The 21,298-nt window shown below is 38.8% G+C and overlaps 1 protein-coding gene across 1 annotated transcript in view; it reads left to right on the top strand.

Annotated features, from left to right (window-relative positions):
- The window catches only part of grid2 (glutamate receptor, ionotropic, delta 2), a 535,908-nt gene that overhangs the window by 386,807 nt on the left and 127,803 nt on the right, over positions 1-21,298 (top strand). Inside the window, exon 9 of the mRNA XM_062417751.1 lies at positions 18,293-18,394. Within this exon, the coding sequence (XP_062273735.1) occupies positions 18,293-18,394 (102 nt within the window). The remainder of the gene's footprint in view (positions 1-18,292; positions 18,395-21,298) is intronic.

The raw sequence follows: 21,298 nt of genomic DNA on the forward strand, positions 1-21,298 counted from the left end.
TTCCCTGTCGACATCTTGAATTATCTCCCTCCATTTATCAGTCAAATTATCTTATGACTGCCCTTCCCATAGCATCTTTCTTGTCTACTCTATAATGTCCCTCCATCTCTCTCTCTGTCTCTCTCTTTTTTGCTCTCCATCTCTTTCTCTCTGCCAGCTACGCCTGCAGGCTTTCAGCAGCATTACAGCGTGTAAACCTCGGATTACAGCAGCCAGAGTCTGCCTTGCACTACATGCCTCTGTGGTTCGCAAATACACAAGTGTGTGAATACACACCCACCCACACGCCACTTACACATACACATTCAAGATATTTACATAGCGTTGGACGCACATAAACAGACAGAAAATACATTTATGCACATAGCACACAGACATAGACACTGTGTACACAAACAGTACCAGTACACATTCACTACACATAAACACACACGATTACTGTGCACAAACACAGACACTGTTCTACTCCATCTCAAGTTCCTTAACTCGTTCTTGCGGCCCCATGTGGCTATACCACAGCTAACTCGCCAGAGGATTAGCTCCCCTCTCTTCTTGTGTGTTTACCTAACTTCTCTACTGACTATGCTACCGTTAACTCCAGCTGCCCTCCCTGTACTTCACTTTCTTGCTGGCTACCTTCCTCCACTTTACAGGTTATGAAGGACACCCATAAAGATTCCACATTTGTTAACATTCTCACAACATTGACTGATGTTTTATTGAATGTATCTGCAAAATGCTGACTGACAACCTATTTCATTTTCCCTATACTGTATCAGCTTTTGAAATACAATATTTGGTCGTAGGAGCTAAAGCTTGACAGTGTTTTTTTTTGTTTGTTTGTTTTAGTTCATGTATTGTATAGTATTGTCTTTAGGGCACTCAAATAACTTGGTTAAGGTTTAAGAAAGATTGTGGTCTTGGTTAACCTGATATTACTGTCAGAGGCTCTAGCCAGCTCTGGTATCATATGAAACTAGATGACTTAAGCCTTAAGTCTTAAGGCATCCAAGTTAGGCTAAATTATGGTGTGGGAAAAATTGGCATGGCAATTTTCAAAGGGGTCCATTGATCTCTCACCTCAAGATTTCTGAATTTAAAATGGACTCTATGGATATCCACAAGTCTCCCTTTTTTAGACAAGCCCACTTTATGCTAAACACATGCAGTCTGGGGCAAAACCATCCATCTTTATTTATTTTTTATTTTTTTTGCATGTAGTATAAATGTGTTATTTCCACCTATTCTAGATGATGTATTTGAATATTTTTGCATACTGGGGTCCCTAAACAGTCTTGCAATTGCATGAATTATGTATGACTGAAAAGCTGAGACTGTGGATTAAATCCAAGTGTATTCATATGTGATGATATTAGTCCCCACAGTAGCCATTTCATTGTAGTGAGACCATTTTTTGAAACTTCAACCTCGCTGTATAAAATAAACCATTGTATCCTCTTGGATAATCACAGTCTCATGAATCTGAACAATCACAAACCAGAGACCTCAGGCATTCAGAGCATGTATGGTGTTCTTAGGTATTGACATTAAGGGGGTTTCTGAGCAATTTCCAGAACAAAATTGATTGCTGTCCTATCACCAAAAACTGCAATTCTTACAGAAATCGGTTTGTGATTCCAAATCATGGCAATCATTTTTCTATAGTGTTCCTCAAGATCTTGGTGTCTTAGTGTGGCATTTTGGAGAGGGGTTTTTGACCATTGTTTTTTTTCATTTTCAAGTGGTAACAATTGAGCAGGGGAATGGCCATCATATACTTCTGTCTTAATGTTCTAAGCCTTATACACTAAAGATTCAAAATCTGAATAGGCGCCAAACCAAAATACAATGTTTATTACAGATTTATGACTAGAAAACACACAGTGCTGAGCAGCATCTTGACCTAATCTTCAGGTTCCCAGCTTCCACATGTTGTGTATCACTTCTACGTAGCATACACTGTTGAAGAGTGGAAAAAGTCAACTGAGACTACAAACAGGTTTACTTAAACTACAATGTTTCCATAACCACAAAGCTTTTGTTGTCTAAACATTGTGAGCTTAGTTTGCAACTTCTGGGTGGAACAGAAATCCATTATTTTGTTCAGTTGAAAAAATGTAGCTGGCAAACATAACCCAAGCAGCTATGACATTTTCTGCAAAACACAGTAGTATACTAATGACATTTCTAAGAGAGAAGGTTGATAAACCTAAATGCTCAAGTGGAATTGGAGTGGAAATACAAAAGATTGTGGTAAAACTGACAGCTCTCACATGTGAAATTGTGAAACGGGGTGAAGATATTTCCATTGTCAAATAAAGGATGACAAGCGCTTTCTAAATTGCTCAGATTGAAAGGTGAAGTGAGAATTAGGTTGTGGTCTGAAGTGGAAATACTTTTAATGCCTCAAATAAATTAGAGAAGGGGTTTATAAAGATAATAAAGAGTGGAGATAATTTCAGTTATTGGTGTTATGTATATTTTAAGGAACAATACAAACTATGTGTACACTCACTTTCATTTTTGTGGACACTCTTGACTATTGCTACTGAGTAGTTATTTTACATTGTATATTTTGTTAGATGAAGACACCGAATTCATATTTAAAAGTTCCCTCAGTGTCACAGAGAATGTTTCCCAAACATTTACTGCTTCAACATTTGATATTCTGAATGGGTAAAAGTTGCCCTTTCCAGGGCAGTGCACCTGTAAAAATATATTAGTTTTTTCAGGGCAGGAAAGCCGTAGGCAGGGAATAGAAGAGAACAAAGAGAAGAGCATTATGTGCCTTGAATTAAATTCAAGGCACATAATGCTAAAATGTGGATCTACTTCTTTATACCACATTAGTTCAACTTTATCTTCTCTTGGCTTCTATATGATGTTAAGGCTGCTGTTGCAGGTGGCTATAACCTGGTATTTTGTTGACTGTCCGCTGATCTTACCCCATTCCTTGCAGAACGTGTATTTATCTTACTTTTACTGCTGTAAAAAAAAAAAATACATACATTTATTTTTCCTGGTCATCTGTCCATCCACCGCTCTCCCTCCCTTTCAATCTGTTTTTTTCTGCCTGTTGTCTTTTCTTACTAGACAGTGTCTGTTTACAAGAGAGGTCAAGAGATGTGTTAATGCAACAAAACGACTGCCTTTGAACAAACCCGGCTCAGAGACAGGCCCTCAGTGAACAGCAGGAATCAGAGTGACGGGTGACAGGACTGAATATGTGTGTGTGTGTGTGTGTGTGTGTGTGTGTGTGTGTGTGTGTGTGTGTGTGTGTGTGTGTGTGTGTGTATGTGTGTGTGTGTGTGTGTGTCAGTGTGTGTGTGTGTGTGTGTGTGTGTGTGAGAGAGAGAGAGAGAGAGAGCGATAGAGTGAGAGAGAGAGAGAGAGAGAGAGAGCGATAGAGTGAGAGAGAGAGAGAGAGAGAGAGTTGGACAACCGAGAAGTGACGGGTGCCAATAGTATCGTCTTGCCAGAGTGGCTGCAAAACAGCCCCTAACTGTCCACGTGTGTGACAACACACACGCACACACACACACACAGAATGGCTGTGTTTCGTTCTTCAGAGGTACAGTACATGACGTCCAGCAGTCAGCTGTCTACCAGACCTGTCAAGGTTTTAACAACGTCACACTTACTGACTGAATGACCAGCTCACTGGCCAGCTGACTAGTTGCCCACTGCACTGAGCAAACTGACTGCCTGTCAGACTGAGTGACACACTGACTATCATAGGGCTGCTATGCTTGTTTAAATTGGCTTGCTAGGTGTCATTTCCTAGTGCCTAAGCAAAACTACAGGGTTACATTGAAAAACAAATGATAAACATATACTTAGGGTAGGGTTAAAAACAGCACTTTATAGGTGTTAATACTGACAATTGTTCATGCGTGTGCAAACAAATCCACCACAATTTGAAGCTTTACGTACTGCATTTGATGATTTAGCGTGATTGATGGTTCAACATGTTGGAGAGAATATTGTCTCACAGTTGAACAAGTAAATCATTGTCAATCAAGCAAATTATTAAACATTCAACAGTAATTGTATTCCATTGTGCCCTTTACTAATAGTAGTTGTATTCGTAAATTTGACCATCTATGGCATGCTTTCTGTCAATGTACAATTAACTGTTGCAGTGGCAATGGGGAAAAAAGGCAAAAAAGAAGAAAAGGATGAAAGCTAAGACATTAACACAGCAAAGCTAGCCTGGTGCAGCCTCCTTAAAAAATAGAGATCCATCTACCTTAAGGTTTGTCAGTGAGCTTTATGTAGAACTTGTAAAAAGCTTTTGAAAGGATTATGGCTCTCTGCTTCTCTAAGACAGCGATTCACAAAGTTTTAGTGGTGATTCAGATGGATGCTCTAATTTTTCTGAAGAAAAGCGTGTCCATGTTAGTGGCTTAGTTGCCCAAAGTTTGTTACTTTTTTTTAGATACCCGTTACAAAATTGATTGAAAAGGGTGATTAGGATAAGAGTAAAATTATGTTGAACATGTTTCTTTGATGGTTTAAAACCAAAGACTCAATATACGTTCAATTCCTTTATGATATCTACCATATATGTGCATGTATAATGACTCCACATGTATGTGCATGTATTATTTATAACCCAGTGGTATTCAATGACTTTAAGTTATTCCTGCTGTGCTTAACATCACTTAACAGTCCCTATGGATTTGCTTCTTCATCTGTACATGCATCATTATGTCAGCCTGTGTGTGCCTGCGTATGTCTTGGGAGGGTTTTTTGTGTGCGTGCATACATTTTCATCCACGTGTAATCAGTGGCGGTTCTAACTTGTGGAGCGGTGGAAACTTGATTGTCTTTTTTTTTTTTTTTTTGTGCTTGCAATTCATGCACATGTCCATGCCACTCATATCGAAATCTGCCACAGCATGTAATCTCTGGTTCTTCAATGAATTTGTTTGAAGACTTTCTAAAACAGATGAAACAGGAGAGAAATGGCACTCAAAGTGACCTAAATACCTCAATAAAGCCATATGCCTCACCTGCCTGTACCTATCCCAAACACCATACATACATGGAGAGATGATGTAGGAAATGGCTGAGGAGAATAGTGAAGAGACAACAGAAAGAAAAAAAAAAGTTGAGAACTTTTTTTTCTCATTAACAGTACAGAAGAACTTTGCAGGTAACGTGTATCAGGTCAAACTTGTACTCCCCACTGGATCGTCAACCCTTCAGCAGCCTTCCATCAACCTGCTCATCATTATACTGCACTGTCTGACATCTCTCACCTCATTTTCCTATGTGGAGAGTGAAAGAAGTGACAGAGAACATTCTTTTTTGTTTTCCCCCTCAAGTGTTTCTCTTACTTTTCAGTGTGTCTACTCTCCAATTATCACTTGTTGTCTGTCTGCCTCTGTCTCCCCTTCTTTATCTCAGTACCCTTGTCAAAGAGCAGAAAAGGCACAAGTAATAAACACACACAGGACAAACAAACACACAAATTATATAAACATTTTGACATTAATTTATTAATTTGTATATCACATTTTGTTTCCAGTAAGATGCCTATACATTTAACTAGTAATTAGCCTGATTTGACAATGTAAGGAGTAGAAAATTCAGATATTGTTTATATTAATATTATATATTGTGTTCAAATGTAGGGAAGAAAAATAAAACGTCAGAAAAATAAATACTCAAGTAAAGTACAGATACCTGAAAAATCTACTTAAGTAGCTACAGTAACAAAGTACAAATACTTCCCACCACTGGTGGTCTATCTGTTATAAAACAAGAGAAAATGCCTAAACTGCCCTATTAAAGATGTTATGTTGACTTTGAGTGATCATTCACGCTCCCAGCCATGAATAGACTTAATTTAACTGAATGACTTCAAAATCACCAAATGACTTACTTTAACAAATTTTGTTAGCTTATGTAATGAAGATTTGTAAAATATCACTCTTATAAGGGTCACAGTCACAGACAATAAACTTGGCATTTCATAACTGTGGTAGTAGTGGTGCAGCAGATGTAATGAAGTCCACGCAGCACGCTGGACACAAACTAATCTTAAGCCTATAGCCTATTCATTATAATGTTGGTGGACATAATTGTTTTCTCTTGCCTTAATAATAATAATAATAATAATAATAATAATAATAATAATAACAATAATAATAATAATAATAATAATAATAATAATAATAATAATAATAATAATAATAATAATAATAATAATAATAATAATAATAATAATAATAATAATACAAACCCATATATATATATATATGGAAACCCATATATGCATAATATAAGCATAATGTATGCTTGTTGCATTCAGTGTTGCTTGAAATGACCAGGGCTCAGCTAATGGGTGTGTGTCTTAACAGTTCCTATGATTAATTGAAACACAAGGGTTAATTGATTTGAAAGAGATGTTCTGGGAATTCCATTGTAGTCATGGTTTTTTTTTTGGTAAGGCAATGACTGATAAATTATTTCCTTGTTATTCAATTAAAAAAGGAGACATTAAATTAAATGATAACACAGTATTTAATTATGTAGTTATTTACTCATTAGAAGTTTGGTATTTTTATATTGTATCAAAGAAGTAAGTTTAAATTGTGTGTATATAGAGACAAAAACATTATCAAGCCTGCCCCAACACATGCACACACAAACATACACTTACACACACTCATATTTCCAATAATTCACACGAGCAATAAAACAACTTGCAGCTCATCTAGGAAATCAGAACAAGCTTGTTGTTGTCACTATTGTAATAATGACTACAAACTGCTGTGAGTTTGTGTGTGTGTGCGGGAGAGAGAAGGAAACACTACGAGTGCTCCAGCACAACCGACTTGCGCAATCTAATAATTCAGGTTCTGAACAGATCATCTTCCATTAAGACACTCCTGCTCTCACGCTGTTCTTATGTATTTGTTTTATCCTCCCCCTCCTTTTGGTCATCTCTTACATGCTCACATATGCACACCAAGGCAAGGCATGAAGGGAAATGCGACTTTCATATTCACGCAAGGCCTCATTCCCTTTAACTTAGTAATGTTTTACACCTGTGCCAAATCCAAACACTGACTTAAATTTAGTTGTATGCCTGGAATTTCTGGTATAAAAAAGAGGTCTATGTTTTGAATGGATGTACTAATTGACTGATAATGCCAAATAACAATTTATAAAATCAGTTGTTTTTATTACCTGGAACTGCAATGACTTTTATGTACAATCAAATACATTTCTGAAATGCTGCTTTCGAAGGGTTGCTGAATTTGTTCTTCCATTCCTTCTTGTCAGTGATGACATGCCTCTTAGTTTTAAACTGACTCAGAAATTAAGTCCACAAAATCTTACCTAGAGTGAGAGAGTAGCTAGACTGTGTTTTTTATGCAGGCTGTCACCACATCCATCATATGCAGGTCACATGCAATTTTCTAAAGCTTTGTCGTTCTGGTGATGAACCAAATGTATGCATTTCCTTTCAGTCAGTCTGTATTCACTGATTAGATCATCTCCAGCTAGTCAGGAAGAGCCAATCAGTGAAATGGGTACCATAAAACATTATAGGGCACAAGGACAATACCAGAGATTTGTTGGTAAGATTTAGTGAATTTGTCTTGCAAGCATTATTTACAGATTTGTGCTGGCAACAGATGCTGTGTCAGCTACACAGGATTTCTGGTTAGCCAATAGAAAAAAAAAGTATTTAAAAGAAAAAGTATAAATCAGGCCTTTAATCACTTTCTCATAGGCAAATCCAGTCAGAATTGGTGAAGATCAGTCTAAAGTAAGGCTCTTTGAGATCAAAGTCTAATTTATTATTCCATTTGATGTTACCTTGTGGAGTTCCTCAAAAGGCAGTTAAATGATTGAATGACAGTAACAGTACCTGAGGTGACTTTCTGGAGGCAAAATCCGTTCTGAATTAAAATGAACTCATGCCCAAAGCTGTAGTCAAATTCCTATCTATCTTCAGATCATGGAGGAGCTAAAGATTTGCATTTTATTTTATTTAATCATTATTTTTTGCGAGTGTCTAATTTTCATAAAGATATGTATTATATTATGGGTAAACTAAGGGTTTCGGTCATCCACTCAATTTGTGTACACTCATTTTCCCTTTGTGACAGAGGGAAATAATATCATTCACCAATAGTTGCTCTGTGGAGTTTTGAATCATGTTAAAATTGTAAAGCTTTTTTTTCTGTGTATTGAAGAGATAATGCGACACTGGTGGGGAAAAAACAGCAACCCTTTCTGGTTGGACCATGTTTCCTTTTACATTAGTAGCTTGCATATTACACTGTTTATCAGTAATTTGCAAGCAATATTGCTTTTGCTGTTCTAATTGTTTTCCTGAAATCCAATTCTATTAGGAAAGTAGGCAGTTGGGCAGAACTTTGCCTGAGTGACTTTTTCAAATATAATTGGTTCCAGGTAGTAGTCTTATTATAAAAACACAATTATAATAGGGCATACTTATTTTTTATCCTTTATAATTTCATCATACCAATAAGTTAGAACAAAACTATTAAAGCAAGTGTGTCAAAAGTGCAGGAATTAAGCAAATAGTTTGTGAAATTAAACAAGACAGACAGAAATGGATACAGGATAGACATGCATTCAAATACATATCGTGTTCATTTTTTCTCTAAAACCAGTCCGCAGAATAGAAGCTAAACACTTTGAAGGGAACTACTTTTCATGGAGTAGCAGGGTGGATGGGCACACAGACCATACGGTGGAGATTAGGCAGCCGGTGGTGCAGAGCGCTTATAGTTGTGCAGCGTTGACTGCTTGCTGCAACAAGCTGTCCCCTCTGTGTTAAATGATGGTGACACAGAGGGAGGGATGTAGAAAGGGTCTGTGGGCTAAAAAGAATTAGAAGAGGGATTGGAGTAAAGGAAGAGAGGGGAGAGGACAGAAGGAAGGCTCAGTTTGCAAGCTGTTTGGAGCCTGCACTTTCACACATGTTGCTCATCAGCAAGGGAGAAAGTGTGTGTGTGTGTGTGTGTGTGTGTGTGTGTGTGTGTGTGTGTGTGTGTGTGTGTGTGTGTGTGTTTGTGTGTGTGTGTGTGTGTGTGTGTGTGTTTGTGTGAGTGAGGGGGGGCGGGGGGGGCATCAGAGGAGGGAGTGGGAAACCGGGGTAGTGAAACTGCTCAGCAGCTTGTCTATGTTCGTGCCTGGTTACTGTCTCTTTACTGCAATGGCAGACATATGAGCGTTTGGCAGAGACGACAGAGGGAGTGTTACAGAGGATGGAAGGGACACACCAGGGTTTGACAGATGAAACAAGGTTAGCACAGGAAAAAAGAGAAATAGTTTATGAATTGAGGGGTGGAAAATCATTTTGTATTTTCCAAGCTGTTTGTGGAGATAAAAGAAATACAGTACTACAGTAGGAGATAAGTGTAGTATACAATTTAATATTGCACTGCATAAAGCCCAAAATCGAATCTCTCCCCCCGCTGGTGGAGCTGATGGTGTTGTGTGAGGGGAAGTGTGGCAGCTAATAAGGCAATTGCCTAGGTCCTGTTTCATGAGGAGTTTCTTTTTTTGTCTACAAGCAGGAATTTTAGGCAGTGTAGAACAGAAATGTAGATATATGATATATATATATATATATATTGTTAACATTTATTCATAGTTTTTGATAGTTTTACTCTTTACAGTTTCCGGTGTATATTGATTTTCATCACAGCTGCTAATCTCTGCCAGTGTTGCAAGCACTGTTCCCAGCTCTTTCACTCCAAAATGTCACCTGGTATCGATTGTGTTTTGAGTTTCTATAAGTCATATATGACTTTTTTTTATTATATATAATATTTAGATAAAAAGCCTCAGTTTGTTGCACAATTTGCCTTGATGTTCGCCACAGGGAGAGAAAAGTGAGAGATGCATGAGGCCTCTGAGGCACCTCTTAGTGATTGCGAGGTGCCTTTTAGGCTAAATGATACCTTCATGCTGTTTTAGTATGTGTCCAAAATGTGTGGTGTGTGTTCATCTAAGTGTATGTGTGGTGTGGTCAGTTCTTTTGAGTGAAAGGATTTGTTGCACAGCAAATGACTCTTCTGGCCCCCATACCGCACCGGTCGATGGTCCAATTACTTTTAAATGTGTGTGCTTACACATCCTTTGAAGTGCGCGTGTGTGTGTGTGTGTGTGTGTGTGTGTGTGTGTGTGTGTGTGTGTGTGTGTGTGTGTGTGTGTGTGTGTGTGTGTGTGCGTGTGTGTGTGTGTGTGTGTGTCTGTACTGTATGTTAGTGTCAGGTGGTCACAATGCAGGGGTTAGGTGGGAAGATGACTTATTTACATACCCTTTTTTCAGTGTGATAATAATGTAGGCGGTTTGTCAAGTCAAAACAACAATACTGTGACACTGAATGCATTTCTTAGTGTCTGTGATGTGTTTTGATCTCATTTTTTCCTTAACTCAATTTTAGTCCATTTTTTCCTCTATTTACTGAAATATATAGCATTATTGACTATATTGCTTAATTACAAATTCTAATTAAAAACAGGTGTATTATATTGACAAAACACAGGTGGACAAATTAATCCACTGGTACAAACCACCTTGAGTTCCCTGAAGGAAAAAAAGCATGAATCTTAGTTGCAAAGTTTGCAAAAAAAAAGAAAAGAAAAAGTTAATGAAAACAAATGACTAAAAAAGCAATGAACAACGTGAACTAACATCAAGTCGTGATGAAAACATAATACCCCGCTGTGAGACTTACAAAATCTCACTTACCACTTCTGCAAAATGACATATGCAGCTTGTGAGAATGATATGCATAAATCAACACTTATTTATACCACATTGTTTGCGTGAATATCTGTTTACTCTTACAGATGCAACAGTGATTCCTCCTGAGAACCACATAGCCTAAAACATTAAAGCAACAATTTAACAATGCAACGTGCTGGATTGTTTTTTTCTGTTTATTGCCATCACAATAGACGTGATGATTTTAATGACTGCAAAAAGGAGCACAAATGATGACTGTAAAAACATTTTAATACCCACATGTATTTCTTGATGGCTTTACAAACATCAAAATTGAATGAGTTGTTTGTTTTTTTCTTTTAATTTTATCCATCATTAAAATTCCTGTGAGTTGTTTTCTTTTTTAATACCGTAACCGATGGACATTTCTTGAAAGCGGTCTGAGTACATAGGCAAAGAAGCTAGTACCAGAGGCTCCATGTATAGGTAACACTAGCTGGGTTAGCTTAGCAGAAGACGATTTACAACCCATTGCCGTTAGAAATTTGGTGCCTGTTTTCTTTGTTTTTTGTTAGTTGAGTATACTTGATGTGACCTATGTGGGGCAATTATCTAAATTATGTATAGTGCATTACTGTGAATTTTTAAACTAAATGTAGGCTGTCAGCAGATAATTCAATTGTTGTGGCTATTGGAACTGGTCAATTTAGCATTAGCTTAATTTGCTAATCAACTTTAATATAACATTAGCATAAAAGTGATTTGTGATGATATTGAAGTTTTACTGTATAAATACAGTACAATACAATCCATACAGTATTCACGTTCGATGCATGCACACCAGAAAATGTGGATGAATCTGATCAAGGTGAATAAATGAATACTGTTGCAGAGAAAACAGTGGTAAGATTAGAGAGCGGAAGGAATTACAGACACAGAGAGAAAGAACACACTTGGGTTAACAGTAAGAAAGAAAAGAAAGCCAGAAAGACTGATCAGAGAGCAGTAAATGAACGGCATAGGGAAATAAAGAAAGGAAAAGGAGATGCATTGGAATAAGGGCATAGTGGGAATCTAATAGCAGTGTTTTGAAGCCTCTGTCTACATGGAAACGGTCTAGACACAGTGGGTCATCCACTTAACATGCACACACACTCACACACACACACAAATGCACATTTATTTCATACTGTCGGGGGGAAATGAGCCCTTATCTGGAGCTATGGAGATAAGCAGAAGCAGTGGGCCACTCTGCTAGCCAGGCTGCCATTTTAGCTCCTGACTCATGTGCATGTTCACACGCACTTGCAAGGCTGCCTCCACACTTCCCTGTTATATGGTAGTCAAAACAATATAAATATAGAGTGGAAATATTGATATTCAGATAATGTAGCACAGCCAATTTTGTTGTAATATTGCATAGAGGTTATTTCATTTCATCCTGACTTACTATCTCTTCTCTCTCTCTCTCTCTCTCTCTCTCTCTCTCTCTCTCTCTCTCTCTCTCTCTCTATCTCTCTCTCTTTTGCTGTGTTTCCTCTCATTCTTCTTTCATTCTTCATCCATAGTAATGATTAAAATAAATCCTCTCGTGCTTGTAACTTGGTCTGTAAAATTAAAATTCAGATACCTTATGTTCAAGGACATTATGTGTTAGCTTTGGCTTTTAGTAACTACTATAGGTGACCAAGAAATTGCAGCAATGTCGCCATTTCTATGCACAACTGATAGCAGTATATAGTGGATAGAAATATAATGGATACAAATATTATTTTCTAAGGGGAATATATGAGGTGTCTAAGTAAAGCATGGATTACAAACATGCATTATGTAGGCCTGTAATAATGCTGAATAATATTTCTGGTAATATGGCTGGTGACACAGCATCAATGCCCTTCAATATAGTACATGCTTACAATGGGCAATTTGGGTAATATTTCTCATATTCATTTCAAAATTCACCATCATTTTCAGCTCCAGAAATTGGGCTTTTATCTCTGTGCCTGGCAATGACTCATTAAGTCATTGAACCATCCCACTGAAAATTCACAAGGTATTATGCCAATCCATGGCGAGAGTGAAGAAATAAAATTAGACCTGTCTCTACTGCAGAATATGTGTGTATTAGTGTGCATGGCTGTGTGTGAATCACTGAGTGAAGTCACATGCGTTTACTTAACGACAAATAAAAAGCTAACCTGGCCCTGATTGATGGCCCCTGTGATTACAGAAGTGCTCAGTGATGCTGATTGATGTGTTTTTCCTCATCTTCTTGACACATAACACTGGGAAACACAGCACAAACTACCTTCATTATAAGCCATTCTTGGAGTTTCATTGCTGAATTTTCTTTCATATTCGGTTTTCAGATCTGCAAACTGCGGTCTTAACTTCGCTCAATGTTGCTAAGGGATTTATCACCTCATCTAAAACTAAAACAGATGTTTTCTCATTGACTGATGGTAGGGATTTATCACTTCATCTAAAATTAAAACAGATGTTTTCTTACTGACTGATAGCTGGTTTCATAGAGACCAATATACACTGCTAAAAAAAGTAACACTTAAACAACACAATGTAACTCCAAATCAATCACACTTCTGTGAAATCAAACTGTCCACTCAGGAAGCAACACTGATTGACAATCAATTCCACATGCTGTTGTGCAAATGGAATAGACAACAGGTGGAAATTATAGGCAATTAGCAAGACACCCCCAATAAAGGAGTGGTTCCACAGACCACTTCTCAGTTCCTATGCTTTCTGGCTGATGTTTTGGTCACTTTCGAATGCTGGCGGTGCGTTCACTCTAGTGGTAGCATGAGACGGAGTCTACAACCCACACAAGTGGCTCAGGTAGTGCAGCTCATCCAGGATGGCACATCAATACGAGCTGTGGCAAGAAGGTTTGCTGTGTCTGTCAGCGTAGTGTCCAGAGCATGGAGGCGCTACCAGGAGACAGGCCAGTACATCAGGAGACGTGGAGGAGGCCGTAGGAGGGCAATAACCCAGCAGCAGGACAGCTAACTCCGCCTTTGTGCAAGGAGGAACAGGAGGAGCACTGCCAGAGCCCTGCAAAATGACCTCCAGCAGGCCACAAATGTGCATGTGTCTGCTCAAATGGTCAGAAACAGATTCCATCAGGGTGGTATGAGGGCCCGACGTCCACAGGTGGGGGTTGTGCTTACAGCCCAACACTGTGCAGGACGTTTAGCATTTGCCAGAGAACACCAAGATTGACAAATTCGCCACTGGCGCCCTGTGCTCTTCACAGATGAAAACAGGTTCACACTGAGCACGTGTGAGAGACGTGACAGAGTCTGGAGACGCCGTGGAGAACGTTCTGCTGCCTGCAACATCCTCCGGCATGACCGGTTTGGTGGTGGGTCAGTAATGGTGTGGGGTGGCATTTCTTTGGGGGGCAGCACAGCCCTCCATGTGCTCGCCAGAGGTAGCCTGACTGCCATTAGGTACCAAGATGAGATCCTCAGACCCCTTGTGAGACCATATGCTGGTGCGGTTGGCCCTGGGTTCCTTTTAATGCAAGACAATGCTAGACCTCATGTGGCTGGAGTGTGTCAGCAGTTCCTGCAAGACGAAGGCATTGATGCTATGGACTGGCCCGCCCGTTACCCAGAATACAATTGAGCACATCTGGGACATCATGTCTCGCTCCATCCACCAACGCCACGTTGCACCACAGACTGTCCAGGAGTTGGCGGATGCTTTAGTCCAGGTCTGGGAGGAGATCCCTCAGGAGACCATCCGCCACCTCATCAGGAGCATGCCCAGGCGTTGTAGGGAGGTCATACGGGCACGTAGAGGCCATACACACTACTGAGCCTCATTTTGACTTGTTTTAAGGACATTACATCAAAGTTGGATCAGCCTGTAGCGTGTTTTTCCACTTTAATTTTGAGTGTGACTCCAAATCCAGACCTCCATGGGTTAATGAATTTGATTTCCATTGATCATTTTTGTGTGATTTTGTTGTCAGCACATTCAACTATGTAAAGAACAAAGTATTTAATAAGAATGTCATTCATTCAGATCTAGGATGTGTTATTTTAGTGTTCCCTTTATTTTTTTGAGCAGTGTAGTTTTCAGGTATTCCTTTAGAGCTCTTGTTTTATTTATGCAGTGCAAAGGAGTCAAAAGTAAGTGCCTTGCTTGAGGGTAAACTGACAATTTGTGTCTTAAAGAGGCACTGCAGAATATATTAAAAAGAAAACTGCAGCAATTTGATTTTGTAACTGTCATTATATGAAACATGTGCTTAAAATATAAGAGTCAGGCTAAGTGCCTTACAGCTGGACTGCTCAACACCGGCTTAGAATACAGCGTGCTGTGGCAGGTGTGCATGCCTAGTTCACTTACTTACATATGGCTATTCATTACTTTTTCCTCAGGGCTTTGCCACAAATAAGCCACACTATCAAAAGACAGGGTCAAGATTTCAGGAAGTAAACAACTCAGTAGGCAGATAGGGGAACACGCACTGCAATACCATTTCAATTTGCATTCGTCATGTTTTATTTATCCTTCCGTCTTTTCACTTTTCAATCGAAATAATTCCCCTGTTCCCACTCAAAAACTCTGGTGATGGAGTATACTGTTTCTCTGTCTCCAAACTAAACGTTGCTGTAATACAACTTACAATAGGTTGCATTAGATTGACGTTTGTTTATTCATTAATTTATTTATTTACTTTTAGTTTGTTTTATTGAACTCTATTGGTGCTGCGGAAAAGCGCTTTCTACAGTCTTTTACTGTGCCAACCATAGTTTCCATCACTTTTGTCCCTTGCGTGTTACCGAAGGACAGACCAGAGACAACACAGGCATATGAGTGTGTCTTGTATCCATGTTTGCACATGTGGCTTGTGTATTTTGTGCTCACAATGTATATGTTTGTCATAGTTGTTGCTTTTCTGCATTTACTCTTACATGTAAATGCTTACTGGAGAGCTTATGTGATACTGTAATTGTGAAACACATCCACATCTGCCACAGTTATGTAATGTAATTTAACTTGTCATTTCCATGTGAAAACAGGTGATGCTACTGAAAATAGTTGTTGAAAAAGTGAATTACAAAACATAATTTGTTGTCTTTGTTTGTATGTATATGTTTCCTTTTTTAAATGTAGTTTATTTTTAGCCAGTCTAGAACATACTCTTATTCCTTTTGAACCATGCACTGTTTTCTCATGTGTACATACTCTTTTATGTTTTTCTTCCCCTGGCTTATTTGATACATGCATGTGCCTGCATCAAGTGTTTATATGGTATGAGTGCATATGACTTTGTGTCTCCTGCTGGCATTGTGAATGGTAAGAATGTAAAGTGGAAGCCTCTCTTGGTGGTGTTTGGCTGCACCGCTAATGTTTTATTGATTATACACGCTCACATTTTTACAAGCACTTAGAACAGCTGCTGTGCTGTAAATTCACCTTTAACAATGTCTCTCATCATCTCCTCTCACCGCGTATCGGTATCTTGTTTGTCTGCTGTCTGCTCCTCATCTCTCCCTGTCTCTGTTTCTCTTGCCCTTGGTGTCTCTACCTTTTTCATGTTATCTTTTGCCTTCTCATGTGTGTCCTGTCTGTCTCTTGTTTGTGAGTCCTTTCTATTTTTTCCGCTTCACCTCCACCCCCTTTCCCATGTTTGTTCATCTACTGTAGGCACACCCATACATTCACACATATCTGTGATAACAAGGATGGGTAACAGGCAGTGGGTGCGTATAGAGTCGGGTGTACATACACACATTCACACACTATGATCAAGGGCTGTATTGACACTGGGATTGTAGTGATGAGAAAACAGCAGTAGTTATTCTGTGTTATAAAATAAAGGTTAGTTGGCTCATCCTCAGAGAACCAGAAGATTACAAATGCCTCTGTTTTTTGCATGTTAAAAATAGAGAAAGAACAAAAATAGGGGCTACAGGTTTTGTGTGTGGGAGAGGAATCATATTCACAGTTTAGCTCCACATCCCCCCCTCCAGGCTGAAACAAGGATAACATACACTACAATCTACCTGGCTGTCTGTTTGAGTTACATGCATACAGACAGACAAGCACCATGTCATTGAATTTAGAGCAATGCTGTAATGGTAATTAGAATCATATTGTACATTATATTTAAACTCCCTGCACACCCTCACAGGTGTATTGATGCTAGTGAATGAGACCTCTGCTCATGTTTAAGGTAGGTGAAGCTGTGCTGGGAATTATGTGAGGTCACTGGACTCTTTGTACTAATGAGGATGATAAAGATGTAATATATCCCACCTAATAGGTTCAACAAAACTTAAAGGGGAGAGATGTAAATCAAGCAGTCTGTGCATGCTCATGCATATACAGATTTTTTCCTCTTCACTATCTCAGTCCCCTATTGGTCAACCACAACAACGTCATCATATTGTGGTAGTGAACATGATTTAAAGGTAAAGACCTGCTCTTGACCTATTTAATGAAAGTTAATCTACCAGGGATGTAAATTAAATTATGTATTCATTTGGTCAACAATACTTCAAGCATGATATGAAATGTTAATGAGATGGCAGGGCGTAGAAAAGAAAACACTTTAGCTAAGCTTTGCTGTAAGTATTGGTCCCATAAGAGAATTGATCAGAATTAGCAAAGAATTTCACATTCAACAGTAACTTCAGGCTTTAGAAAATAGATTATCCCATATTTCCCTCTGCAGCATGCCCTCTGCTTCTCTGGTGTGTTTGTGTTTTTTGTTATAAGCATAAATCATACCATGCAACTTGGTGTGTATCACAGTGTGCGCACGTGTGTTTGTGTTTGTCTTCGGATAGCTAAATCACTTCTCTTTTTTCCAACTGCCTCTATCTCTACAGGGAAACCAAGTTTGATCTTTGTAGCTAAAAACAATATATTATTGAAAGCAGAAAGCTGCACATAGATGAAGAAAATATGGTTAGGGACTTAAATAATGTGGTGCGGGGAAAAAGACTGGAAGTTTATGATGCAGTTTGATAGACATTGAAGTCTGGGTCAAATTGACAAAGCACATTTGAATGATAGAAAACCACCACAATTTTGACAGGTACAAAATGGTACAAAAATGCAATAATTTCATGTTTTGATAAGCAATCAGATGTCACTGTACATTGGGAAGTTGTCATAATAGAAAATGGGACTATGGAAGATAAAATATTCAGTGGGGTATATATTTGTGCTTTTTAGATCGTTAATTTGCTGTTTTATGATATTCCAACTTTTCCTTTCATGTTCCCTGTGTTTTTCAGCATTTATTTTGCGGTTACAATACCTGAAAAAGTGAAGTGTGTGTCTAATCTTGTGCAAGTTCATGAAGTGCATTTGCTTCTCTTCTTTTTTTTTCTTTCTTTTTACAGTTTTTATAACTTGGTAAACCCAACCTAATGTCTACAGTGTCTATTAATCTAACTTGTGTGTGTGTGTGTGTGTGTGTGTGTGTGTGTGTGTGTGTGTGTGTGTGTGTGTGTGTGTGTGTGTGTGTGTGTGTGTGTGTGTGTGTGTGTGTGTGTGTGTGTGTGCACGCGCACATTGCAGCTGGCAACGTGGGACCCAGTTCATGGGTTGAACGGCACGCTGACAGATAGGAAATTGGAAAACAACATGAGAGGAGTGGTGCTACGAGTCGTCACTGTCTTGGTGAGTATGGCTGACCAGTGTGAATGTCTATGTTTGTATTTATTATCTTGTGATTTCTAATTATACATACATAAAAAAGGCCTGTTTACTAGTGCTGCATGTCAGACTTTAGCCTTTTGCTCTATTGTAAATATGTCCTTTTGTCTAGTTTGTGCCCATCATTCAACTCTATCTCTGCTGACATGCATAGAGGGACACATTGAGAGCTTGTGTGAAGGAGCCGAAATAGAAGACAAACATTTTTGAGCCAAAGTGTTTAGCAGTAGGTAGCTGTCAGAGAAGGCAAAACAAAAAGAAAATGGTGAAAAGGTGAGCTTAAAAATTGGACCGAGCTTTCATCATTTCATTAGCTTCGTTGCTGACATTTGACAGTCAGATGATAGACCACTAGAGTCTTGATGATAGTGAGACTCCAGCGCTGTCTGTCTCGCCTGCAGCATCGATTTGAGTACATCCCATGAATGCTTTAAAGATTCACTGCTGTAAATTCTTCATATCCAGTCTTTGAAGTGAGAAGCAGAGGAGAAAGAGATAATGCTAGATATCTTTGTGGCTATCCCTTTTTTCTATCTTAATTTTTTTTTCTTTTTCAGTCCTATTTTCATCATACTTGAATGAATACTGTATGGATTGGGTTTTTGAATATCTCCTTATTCCCATGTTCAGTAGGCTGGGTCCTATAGACTGCACATTTATGTACCTCTGGCTTTGTGTGTGTCTGTCTGTCTGTCTGTCTGTCTGTCTGTCTGTCTGTCTGTCTGTCTGTCTGTCTGTCTGTCTGTCTGTCTGTCTGTCTGTCTGTCTGTCTGTCTGTCTGTCTGTCTGTCTGTCTGTCTGTCTGTCTGTCTGTCTGTCTGTCTGTCTGTCTGTCTGTCTGTCTGTCTGTCTGTTACCTGACATGACTGATGCTGCGTGAGGACAGAAATAGATAGAAATAGTGTGAAATGTCCTGGGTGCCACCCGGATGTACTCTTTTCTTTTTATGTGAGAATGGCTAGAGGGCACATCCTGATTGTGTGTGTCTATGTGTGTGTGTGTGTGTGTGTGTGTGTGTGTGTATGTGTGTGTGTGTGTGTGTGTGTGTGTGTATGTGTGTGTGTGTGTGTGTGTGTGTGTGTGTGTGTGTGTGTGTGTGTGTGTGTGTGTGTATGTGGGCCTGTGTGTGTGTCTGTGTGTCTGTGTGTTCCTGCTTCTGTGTGTTACAGGGAAAGAGACACTCTGCATGGTACTTTACAAGACTATTGCACCTTACAGACAGAAAATAGTTATATCGGAGTAAAAAAGGCCCAAGGCAACACAGAGCAATCTGTTCAAAAGGTCCCTTTAGAAGCCTTCACATCATGCACACACTGCTTCCTACGCATGCACACACACACACACACACACACACACACACACACACACACACACACACACGCACACGCACACACACACACACACCCAAACACAAACATTGACCTGTGAAAGGATATGTTCATTCTATATAATCAGCCACACTGCTGAATAGTTATTGATTAGTTAATTAGCGATGAGATCATACCACTATTAGGCCCAATAACTCTAAATCAATGCTGTTGATTAGCAGGCACTGTATTGATTATTAAATGGATGTTAACAAGGAGTGGGTACATCACTCATTATGTGTTTATGGCTCTCTACAGTGCTCATTAGTGTAACCATTTTGGTCAAGAATGTGACCAAAAGTTATATTTTGCAGCTGTGAATTGAAGCCTTAAACAGACAAACATTAATATTGTGTGTTCTAGGCAGGAAATTGATTTTCTTCAGAAGACTTTTTTGAGTGCACATTTTACTCAACATTCATGATTAGCAAGCTGTGAATACAGCTCCTACAGCCCAAATATGCAACCAAAGGCAGAGAACGTCTCTTTTTAGAGTTGAGTTCACACTTTTGGAGATCTTGAAAAAACATTCACAGTGTTTTCCCTAAATGAAACCTGCAAGTTTTACTTCGGATGAAGCTACACAGTAATCTACACAGTAACCACATGTACTACAATTAAAAAGGCTGTGATGGTTGGTAATGATTTCTGGGGGTGATTGATAAGGTTCCATTCAACTGCTGTTGTAGACATTCAGAAAGATACTAAGATACTAATGACTTTCAATAATAATCATTTATAGGGCTTATTTTTTGTAATTGTGGAAAGTTTTGTCCTGAAAAGTCAGGATTTGTTCTTTGTTCCACAGCTATCAAAGTTAACCGAAACTTCACATAATATCGTTCTTAGCAAACTCTTTTCTAATTAAAAATACATTGCACCACACTGATTTTGGAAATCCCTGTAGAAAGAAAAAAACATGACACTTGAAGTTTTCCCTCCTGGTAAAAAGCTGTTTTGGATGAAGCTGAGAGAGAAGACTGTTTTGTGTCAGTTTATGAAGAATACAGAGAAGCTAAGAAAAATTATCTTAAGACCTTTCAAATGTCTGTAAACTGGTACATCCAGTACATTCTCAGGATATCACTAACTGTGCTTTCTAGCCCATTGATTTGCAATCATAAATGCACCAATACATGTATAACAACACAATGGATGTGCTTAAAATGTACTGTGAGGCATCACAAATATTGAGCAAATTTAGATTAGGGGAAACCTTGTGGATTGGGTTAAACATGCCACTTTTTTTAATATTAGAGAGCCATTGTTTTCATGGTTACAATAAGCATGGATATGGTTAGGGAACGACAGTAGTCAGGATTTAAAGAAAGCTCTGTTGACTCTCTCTGTAGGAAACAGGAAACAAACTGCAATTTCCCGTGTTAAAGAATGTTTTGTTAATCCACCCCAACCTCCTCCTGTCCTGCGGACTTTGTCACTCTAGAATAACGTCACACTGTTTCATGTGCTCTAGGCGGATAAGAGCTATAATTCCTACGGC

This window comes from Scomber scombrus, chromosome 4, assembly GCF_963691925.1.
Source record: "Scomber scombrus chromosome 4, fScoSco1.1, whole genome shotgun sequence".
NCBI lineage: Eukaryota > Metazoa > Chordata > Actinopteri > Scombriformes > Scombridae > Scomber > Scomber scombrus.